This window comes from Clupea harengus, chromosome 11, assembly GCF_900700415.2.
Source record: "Clupea harengus chromosome 11, Ch_v2.0.2, whole genome shotgun sequence".
Lineage (NCBI taxonomy): Eukaryota > Metazoa > Chordata > Actinopteri > Clupeiformes > Clupeidae > Clupea > Clupea harengus.
In genome coordinates this window covers 11,705,322-11,715,567 of record NC_045162.1, presented here as the reverse complement: position 1 = coordinate 11,715,567, position 10,246 = coordinate 11,705,322, and the positions used below count along the sequence as shown (strand labels likewise).

Sequence of the window (10,246 nt, the reverse complement as noted above, 5' to 3'; positions counted from 1 at the left end):
GGGAGCGATGTCAGAGGGCGGCGATGGCTGCAGGATGAACTGGAAGGAAGTGAAGACCCTCTCTGCGTAGAGAGATTGAAATAAAGCAAAGCAAAAGGTGGTTATTCACTTCAGATTTACATAAAATTGTGTGTGTGTGTGTGTGTGTGTGTGTGTGTGTGTGTGTGTGTGTGTGTGTGTGTGTGTGTGTGTGTGTGTGTGTGTGTGTGTGTGTGTGTGTGTGTGTGTGTGTGTGTGTGTGTGTGTGTGTGTGTGTGTGTGTGTTTGAAAGCCTGAGTGAGCGAGAGAAAGAGTCGGGAAGGTGTGGGTCAGAATCGCTTTGACCTTCAGGTGGGATTATAATGACTTGTTTGTGTGCTGTTCCATTTAGGTTTCACTTCAGTGTTCTCTTTAACACACTCTCCCCTCTCCTCTCCTGTATGATACTGTAAATATGAAGGCATCCTGTTTCCTGCTAAAACTGCTTTACCACTCTGCCTTCTCTGCTCAGTCTGTTTCCTCGCTCTGTACCAACATGTACGATGAGAAGAAAAAAAAACAGTGTGTGTGTGTGTGTGTTTCTCCGCTCTTTACATCTGATTGTTTTTTTGTTTAGTTTCATTTTCCTTGTTTGACTCACTTTTACTGATATGTGTGATGATGTGGTTGTATTGACTAGTATTAGGTTGAGAATCAGGTGTACACAGCATTATTTCTGATGCACACTCTGACCCTACCCCCCTGGGAGGGACTGGAGGTGTGGCAGACATTACATTAGTCACTGAGCTTCCCTGAACCAGTTCTGATGGTATTGCAAATGGGGTTACAGAAACCGCTGTCTTCACAGCGCCTTGTACATGTCCTGACACAAATAAACTTTTGAAAGAAAAAAAGTAATAACCAAAAAGAAAGGGGTAGTTTCATTGCAGCAGTTGCAGAGAGTGTCTCTTTCGTTTGAAGGGAAATGGGAGATCATTGTTGTAATTACAGAGATGAGGTGTGCTGTTATACCGTAGAGGAGTTTCAAGATTTCTGCTTTCTTTTTCCATTTTCTTTCCCAGTTTTCCTTTCTGAAGTGTTCTCCTTATCATGTCTATTTTTTATTTCTGTGCAATCTTTCAACTTTCAATGCTGTGGTGGTGTACGGCTGACCTGCTGTGTAAAAATGCCAACACCATCTTACATCTTAAGAGAATGGGGAGGCTCTTTCTACCTTCTCAACTTGATCACACTCTCCTGAAGGTCTTTCCTGATGTTTCCTATTTGTATTATTGATGTGAAACCATGAACATGAAGATAACAAACAATGATCATGTAACTCCTAACATAAGATGACCACAGACCCATGCACAGTGTTTCTTCGTGTGTGTGTGTGTGTGTGTGTGTGTGTGTGTGTGTGTGTGTCTGTGTGTGTGTGCTTATTTGTTGTTTTTGTTTTTTATTATGTTATTATTTTTATTTTTTGATCTGTGTTTCCTCACCCTGCCTGAGTATAAACGCAGAGGAATATCCCAGTAGGATAGGATTTTTCTGCAAACTGAGTGTAAATGCTCCATGCTGCCCACCTGCTTCCGTGTGTCTACAGAGGACAGCACGGACTCAGTGGGTGTGGAAACCACCTTAAACTTCTGTAAATAACTGTACTAATGCATGTACTGGAAGTAGTTAGATGGTGCTGTTTGACTTGCAATGCTGAAATTTTCAACACCAGAGAAATGTGAATGGTGTCTCTTTTTTTGTGTGGTATATCATGAATTCACAAAGTGGATTTGGTAGCAAGCAGTTTGAGTATCAGAGAAGATATCTACCTGAGACAGAAACTGAGACAACTGCTTGCTTTTATCATTCATAGACATAGAGTAATTATTAACAACCACATAGCTCCACCCTGGAGAGGACCCTTTACAATGTCTCTGATATTATATAGACATATATATTTATATATATATATATAAGCTAAGAGGGTGTTTGTTTTTAAGGCAAATAACACACTACACACCAACACTATAGGGAACCCAAGGCCATTTCTTTCTTTTTCTTTTTTTGTGTTTTGTTAGAGAAATCCACACAGTTATCTGGAAATAACAGTTAAGGGGCACAATCTTATTTTGCTTCCAAGGCCGTTTTGATTTTGTCACTGGATCAGAAAGTACATTATCTCATTTTGTTCTTTGATATTGTTTTTCCTCAAACTTTATTGTAGAAAGTTAAATTCCTGGTGTTTAAAGTCAATGGCCGCTCTTGAGGCATCGACTTAAAAATAACTAATGTCTGTTAGACTATAATCTGCCCGAAGCTTTTCTATTCCACCAAATGTCTCAAATAATTGGCTCGCAGGCCAGTAACCTTATTTGGGGGGGGTACCTATTTCCTGAGAGTCTTTCTGAAGTGGTGTTCCAACGCTGACCGATAACACCCGAAGTAATTTGCGTGCCCCTTATTAGGGTCTTCCTCTTAAGTGCGTGCACCTCCATGCCTGCAGCAGCTAGGCTACTTTGAAGCAGGTTATCTCAAATCCCCTTGTCCCTCCAGGCTTCACTGGACATGCATAGCTTTATTTCAGTTTACTTTAAACTCAGAATATGAAAATCTATAGAAATCAACTGCGTCGTTCAACATCAGTACATTTTCTTTTTGACAACCGTGCCAATTTAGGAGGCTACGTCAGTCTATTCTATACTCAGAGTAGTAGTTATGTATGGTGCCGACATCTGATGCATCTTAACCATTCAGGTTTGAAGAACACATTGCAAAGGGCAGAATCAAGTTGGCTCAACCATTGATTTGTCTGCACTTTGAGATATTGTTGCACTTTACCAAATTTATAACGGTTAGATTCTTTGCCATTTTAGTAACTTACTTAATAAGTTGTAGTTCCATTTTAGAGTAGCCTACGTCCCAAATCGTACATTCTGAAATATTTGAATCCTACAGAGTACTAAAAGTAAGAATCTAAGTAAGAGAATTCATATGCGTAAATAATTTGTACCATAAAGTGCGTCACACAAGCATCTCCTTGTACCGGTGGCTGTCTTTGCTAAAGACCAAGAAATCGTCCGCAATTATAAAGTTCTTTACATCAATGTAAAACATTCTGTCATAGCTGGAGCAAAGCTTCAAAACTCCTCGGACCTTAACAGCAGTATCCGGGACGGGTGACATTACAAAGTAGTCTGACATGTTTTTGAACGAGTTCAACGTCTGTGTATTGGTACTGCTGCTCCTCGTCTGCAGTGACATGGCCAATCGCGGCGAAGCCGCAGTCTCAAACTGCATGACCATGTTGCTATGGTTAGATATGGGCGATAACAACGCCTCTTCGGTGATCTGTGGTTGATGAGTTAGGCAGCCAGTGTTTGGGTTTGTCGTTGTTTGTGGTCTTTAGAAATTCGATGCAGTGTGCTGTAAACAAACATCCACCCCAGCGTAAATAGTAGCTTTTAGAGGAGCTGAATTCAAGTAGCGAGTATTTTATGGTTCTCCGAAGCCAATCCGCATGCTGTATGCATCAGCGCCATGCTCAACTTTCCCGTGCGGCACGTTCTCCCATTTTGTGTCATTACGCAGCTCCCTTCTATTGGTTCAATCTCTGGGTTCAATGCTGCGCCCTCCCCTTGGTAGAGTTCCGGTATCATGGCGTCGGACAGTGAGTGTGAAAGACATTGGATGTAAAATTACGAAATCCTGTAACTAAATGTTCTCAGGAAGATGTTGGCGATGTTTCTGCGTTGGCCGGTGTGTCAAAGCACAGTGCGGTCAATGCTAAGGACTCAGAGAAGCTACAGTCAGGTGTGTTGCACTGGACAGTCGATATTGTTTCTTCCGGCAGTGTAAGCGAGAAGACATGGCATGACTGAATATGATTCACTGGGGTAGCATTGCTTAAACGGAGTCATGTGTTTGTGTTCCTTTTTCTAACACGTGGGGGTGTTGTACTCTGTGAAATGGATAGCCTCAGCTCCACAGCCTGAAACGTCCCGCCCTTGTTTTTGACAGCCCACAGTTATTAGAAAGCTGTCATTGAATAGTTTAGTAAGCCCTGTCCTTGTTTTTATTGCCAGGTTATGACTGACTAGATTGAATTCGAATGTATCTGTAAACATGGTAATATAACCTCTTACTGCACTCGTTATAGCAGAATTAGTTATTGGCAATCATTGTCATCAGAATGATCAATCTCGTTGCTGAGTTAAACACTTAATATATATATAACTTAAAATGCGTGGTGCTGTATTGGATCATAGTATAACAAACATTGGCACCAAGGGGATGCTGTTGGTGGGTATGATGAGCCCAAGTTAAGTACCCAGATGGCACCCCCCTCCCACAGAGAGGACTGTGACATATCCTAGAGACATTTGTATACTGGGTGGGTCCCGACAGGTAAATTATGGCATATTCCTCAGGACAAACTATTTCATATTCAAGAAAAGGACAATGAATTGAAAATCTGTCTTTCATTTGATTCTGCTTTGGCTAAGTGACAAGTAAGCTCTTCGGTGGGGAAAGCTGGTGGCTGGCCATGATTGTTTTACTCCGCCCATCACTGGCTTTGTGCAGCCAAGATCATTTCGCATTTTAGGCTGCACATTCCAGGACACCCAGGCACCATGTCCTCACCAAAACATTTCTAATTCCTCTCTGCTGCATCAGCCCCATGCTGTCTAAAGACTCACTCTAGTCTCTTACTCCTGACTAGTTCTGCACACACAACTCAGGCAGGCATACACAAGACCGAATGTGCTCGGGGGAGGCAGACATACGTTCCTGACTCTCAGATCACTGAACCTATGGTTCTAATGTTGTGTGGGTGTGGGAGGGAGGGAGAGCAAAAGGGAAAGACTCCCTCTATAGGGTTGGCTGCTCTGTTCCAGCAGTGACAGTCGGATATGCCCCCTACTAAAGCTCATTATCACCATTCTGGTGGTTTTGTAGCCATGATCATGATCGTGCATTTGGGAGAATACAAGGGTTCGTAGTAGAGGTGTGTATTTCGAGTCTTTGTTTTGGTCTAGTCGGGCCTCTGCCTCGCAGCCTCTGTCATATCATGTGTGTCATTTCACCTCACCTGGAAGTGAACTACAGGTGAGTCAGCTATATGAACTATGGCCTGTATTATGGTCTCTAACCTTTGACCCCTTCACCTCTGCCCCCTCCCCAGCCTTCTGCGTGTGGGTCAGAGCGCCTGCGGACCTTTGAACGCCTCCTGCAGAAACGGACTGCAACTGTGCCGTTGTCGGAGCGGCGTCTAACTGTGCAGTTAGCTGATGGCAGAACAGTGAAGGCCACGGCAGGGGTCACGACCCCATTGCTCCTGGCGAAAAATGCTCGGTAACTAGCAGTACCCTGGGAATATTACTCAACATTTATGAACATTCTGGAGGTCATCTTAAAGCTGGGCGGTACTGACCAGTAAAGCAATGGTGCTTACTTCAGGTTCCCTCTAATGCACCAGGCCATCTTGGGGGATATGTGGTGGTGTTTTACTTAAAGTACCTTAATCTGAACTTTTATCTTTATCCTTTAAGGGGTACTCTTTAAGGTCTCCTAATACAAACGGAAAATGAAATGTGAACGTGAAATTTGGAATGTCAACAGTTGACTGGGGGAACTGTGGTATGCACCTGTACTCATTTAACACTGAAGTGGTGCATACCGTGTAGAGCTGATATGACTTAAGCCATATGTTTGTATTACTGAGACGCTGTTTCTGTCCTCTCTTCTCCTCTCCTGACCTGACCTGACCTCAGTGTAAAAGGTGCAGTAGTGGCCAAGGTCAATGGCCAGCTCTGGGCGCTACAGCACCCTCTGGAGGATGACTGTGAACTGCACCTGCTGGGCTTTGACACAATGGAGGGGAGGCAGGTATGGAGTTACTGCACAAAGTAACATGAGTATTAGTATATATTTGGTAAAGAAACACAGATACATCGCTCACAAACACTCTTACTTACAAAGAGCCACTACTATATGTCATTTAAGTCCTCTATTACATTTATATTGTGGTTATCATTCATCATGATCACTGAAATAACTAGGCATGTGTTGCTGTGATCTAAGGCCTTGTGCTCTGCCAACTTCAGGTGGTGTGGCGGACGGGGGCATGTGTTTTGGGGAGGGTGATGGAAGCTCACTTTGCTGCCCAGGTGTGCCGGGAAGGTGTGTCAGACACAGGCCTCTACTGTGACTACCAGCTGGACAACAGGTAACATGACACACACACACACACACACACACATGTTGTACACACTATATACACACACGTTCATATGAATTCTGTCTGTGTTCTTTAACAAACTCAGATGCACTCTGTCTGTCCATCTTTAATAAATATTTTACTCAAAAGAATATTTGACTCGTATGTTCTTTTATCAAAATTTAATCTGACAACTGTCCCCATAAAAATTGAAACCCAGGCAAGTGAATTGCAACATGGGCCGCAATTCTGGCCATCTCTGCAGGGTTATAGAATACTCTGGTTACACCACCGCCACACCATATCATACTGTACGCCACCACCAGACCAGATCAGGGCGAGATGTCCGCGATTCTAATCACTTTTTGTCAAATTCAGCAAATTGCTCCTGCTAGCTGTCCATTTAAAGTTTGCGCATTCATGTGTTCATACACAGTCCTGGCTCTGTAAATGGGAAACAGACATAGTGGCTCGGAACGAGCCATAAACAATCCCAGACAATCAACACGGTGCTACAGGAGCACGGAAGGGAGGGATGTAATTTGATTGGCTGTGGAGCTCAAATCAACAACCAAATCGCTGACTGCATCTTAAAGCCGAAAGCGTATAACAAACACAATCCTCTCCACTTAGTCAGACGTCCATGATATGATTCCCTCCCTATCCAGCAAATTCTGTAACCTCATGATTAAATCCCTCTCTTCATGACCTCATGTAGGAAGAGTCCGGTCTTGACTAGAGTTTGTGGTACTGTCAGATCTGGGTTGAATTGCTGGTAAACATGAGAGGGGTTGGAGAGAGTTGACTAGGGTCAGAGACAGAAACCTCATGTGTCAGCTCACAAAGGCATAACACAGATAAATACTTGATTAAAGTCAGAGTTTCACATTTCTCTATCCATTGTTTTTTTTCTAAATTTTCCCCTCTCGCTCCCTCCCTTCTTCTCTCTTCCTTTCTCTATCTCTTTCCTCTATTTGTTCTCACTCTTCTTTCCTCTCTCCTCCCTCTCCCTTCTTCTTTATCTCCTTTTCTCTCTCTCCTCCTCTTCCCCCTCTCTCCTCTAGCTCCCTGTCTCTAGGTGAGGTGGAGGCGGCCTGTAAGGAGGTGTCGTCTCTGAAGCTGCCCCTCACCACTCTGGAGCTGAGTGTGGATGAGCTCAAGGAGCTCTTTCAGGTCAGCATGACCCTGTCACCCCTGAACTTTGACCTCTATTATCACGTCACTTAACCTACAACACTTTAACCTCAGACCTCTATCATCTACATGCCTGCTGGGGTTCAGTATCACTGCACAACATTGGAACTTGTCATGTAATCAATACACATTGTCCAGAGGAAAGACAGAGTGCTTCTGTGTGTGTGTGTGTGTGTGTGTGTGTGTGTGTGTGTGTGTGTGTGTGTGTGTGTGTGTGTGTGTGTGTGTGTGTGTGTGTGTGTGTGTGTGTGTGTGTGTGTGTGTGTGTGTGTGGTGTTATGGACTGTACAGCTGTGTGTTTGTAGTGACATTCTGAGGGGAGAAGCACAGACTTTGGTTTCATAGTAACTGACATGTGGCTTTAGTTCACTCAGTTTAATTGTCTGTATCAACGTATTTATTCAGAGGAATTCCAATATCCGTACCTTGAGTAGTGTTGGATATGTCAATCTGTTTATTTTCAAAAGGCCAGAGCCGACTAAAAAAATATATAGTAGTCCATAGTGCTTCTCAACAAACAGTAGTCCATAGTTATTCTCAAACAAACCAATGAACCTGTATGACCTACTTGGCCTCACCTGACCGTGTCAAATTACTGTGGACTTCCAGTGCGTCTCAATTAGGTTTATCAAAGCATAGCCGCCCAGTGTTCAAAAGATGAATTGCATTCCACAAAACGACCTGTCGAATGGCTTCTGCAGTGTAGTTTTTTGTGTGTTGTGCTGGTTGTGTTTCTGACCTTACACTGGTGTGCTTTACTGTAGGACTGCTCTCTCAGGCTACGCCTGGCTGAGGAACAGATGATTGGGCCGTCGCTAGCTGTCTACAGGTGTGTGCTAAGCTGCTTGACAAACACATACACACACACACACACACACACACACACACACACACACACACACACACAAGTGTACCTCCCTTTGATCTAACATAGTGTAACCCACTACTATACTTAGAGCACACATGCACAAACACATGTCCACACATATAGGAACACTCACAGATCTAAACTGTTTTCCAGATCTATCCTCACTGCCCAGATGTGTCTGGCAAAGCAATACACCATGGAAAGATGGAATGAAAAGTAAACGTTGATGTCGTAAATAAACATTAACTTTCAATTGTGCTCTCGCTCTTTTTTTCTCTCTCTCTCTCTCTCTCTCTCTCTTTCTCAGGTGTGGTGAGACTGTTGGAGTGTGTAATGGCCCTGTTCTTCCCCACACAGGCTTCCTCAGAGCCTTTAAGATGCTGCAGGTGTGTGTGTGTGTCAGAATCCTCCTGAGCTTCCTCATTACCCCTCTCTCTGGTTCAAACTCTTGCTCACTCCCCTCCCCCACTCTCCTCTCCGCTCTTTCCCCTCTGTGTGTATAATGGTGTTCCCCTCTGAGGATGGGGTCATTAGCAGGAGGAATTGTGGGTCTGGCACAGTCATAACATTAGAGAGAGAGAGGGAGGATGGCTCAGCGGTTGTGTTAAATGTGTCTGGGGTGGCCTGTAGCCATGCAGACAAAACACACACACACCATCACACTCACCTATCCTGTCCGACCTCTGACCCCAGCACTTTCCATCTCACTAGCTTCCATATGGAGAGTGCAGTAGCTGGAAAAGCAACTGTGTGTGTGTGTGTGTGTGTGTGTGTTTCACATCCTCCTCTGGCTTAACTCTTATCTTTACTGCTACACACACTCTCACACCACCCCTGCCCCTCTGTCGGCCTCCCACATTCTCTGTCTGTCTGTCTGGCTGGCTGTCTGGCTGTCTGGCTGTCTGCCTGTGTCTGTCTGCTAGTGTCTCTATCTGTGTGTGTGTGTGTGTGTGTGTGTGTGTGTGTGTGTCTCTTGTCTGTCTCTCACATTCTTCTCCTCTATCTGTGTGTCTCTGGCTCTATCAGCCTGTGAGTCAGTCTCTCTGTGTATCTGTCCCATTGACACCCCCCCCCCCCCTCCAAATTCCTTCTCCCTCTCTCTCTCTTCTTTCGTGTTTCCCTCAGTTTCTGTTCTGTCCTGTTTGTGTGTTCTGTGGTGTCTGTGTGTCTGCGTGTGTGTGTCTGTGTGTCTGTGTGTGTGTGTGCGTGCGTGCGTGTGTGGTTTGGTTCTGGTCCTCCTCCTCTCTCTGTGATCTCTAGCTAAATCCTCCTCTGTTGTCTTTTCCACCTCTTTGATCAGAACACACTGTTACTGTGTCTTTTTCTTCTGTTAAGTTCTCTCTCTTTCGCTCTGTTCTGGCTCTGTCCTTGTGTCTGGCTCTGTCCTTGTGTCTGTTCTGTCCTTGTGTCTGGCTCTGTCCTTGTGTCTGGCTCTGTCCTTGTGTCTGGCTCTGTCCTTGTGTATGTCTCTGTCCTTGTGTCTGGCTCTGTCCTTGTGTCTGGCTCTGTCCTTGTGTATGTCTCTGTCCTTGTGTATGTCTCTGTCCTTGTGTCTGGCTCTGTCCTTGTGTCTGGCTTTGTCCTTGTGTCTGGCTCTGTCCTTGTGTCTGGCTCTGTCCTTGTGTCTGGCTCTGTCCTTGTGTCTGGCTTTGTCCTTGTGTCTGGCTCTGTCCTTGTGTCTGGCTCTGTCCTTGTGTCTGGCTTTGTCCTTGTGTCTGGCTCTGTCCTTGTGTCTGGCTCTGGTTTGACCTGGTTGTCATTCTGTCTCATCTACTGTCTTCCCATCGCTACACCGGCCTGGCTCAAACTGCACTGGGTTGGTAACTGGGCTACTGAAACTATATGATTATTGACCCCCCTCTCTCTCTCCTCTCTATTTATCTCTCTCTCTCTCTCTCCATTCCTCTTTCCTTAGGTGTCTCCAGTGACTCTAGGGGAGGCAGAGGACTCCTGCGGACTGGTGCGGGTGATGGGCGTGTCGTTTCCAGGGCAACGGGAGATGGACGAGT

At 44.8% G+C, this 10,246-nt stretch overlaps 1 protein-coding gene across 3 annotated transcripts in view; it reads left to right on the top strand.

Annotated features, from left to right (window-relative positions):
• Window positions 1-218: 218 nt before the first annotated feature.
• The window catches only part of tars2 (threonyl-tRNA synthetase 2, mitochondrial), a 22,275-nt gene continuing 12,247 nt past the window's right edge, over window positions 219-10,246 (top strand). For 2 of the 3 annotated variants that reach the window (XM_031577012.1, XM_031577011.1), the window contains exons 1-8: window positions 219-3,625; window positions 5,141-5,310; window positions 5,730-5,844; window positions 6,063-6,184; window positions 7,240-7,348; window positions 8,134-8,198; window positions 8,545-8,623; window positions 10,153-10,246. The exon at window positions 10,153-10,246 is cut by the window's right edge and continues 53 nt beyond it. In XM_031577012.1, coding sequence (XP_031432872.1) covers window positions 3,476-3,625; window positions 5,141-5,310; window positions 5,730-5,844; window positions 6,063-6,184; window positions 7,240-7,348; window positions 8,134-8,198; window positions 8,545-8,623; window positions 10,153-10,246 — 904 coding nt within the window. In that variant the 5' untranslated portion in view covers window positions 219-3,475. Of the gene's footprint in view, window positions 3,769-5,140; window positions 5,311-5,729; window positions 5,845-6,062; window positions 6,185-7,239; window positions 7,349-8,133; window positions 8,199-8,544; window positions 8,624-10,152 lie in introns of all 3 variants that reach the window. The other variant, XM_031577013.2, reaches the window with a different exon arrangement.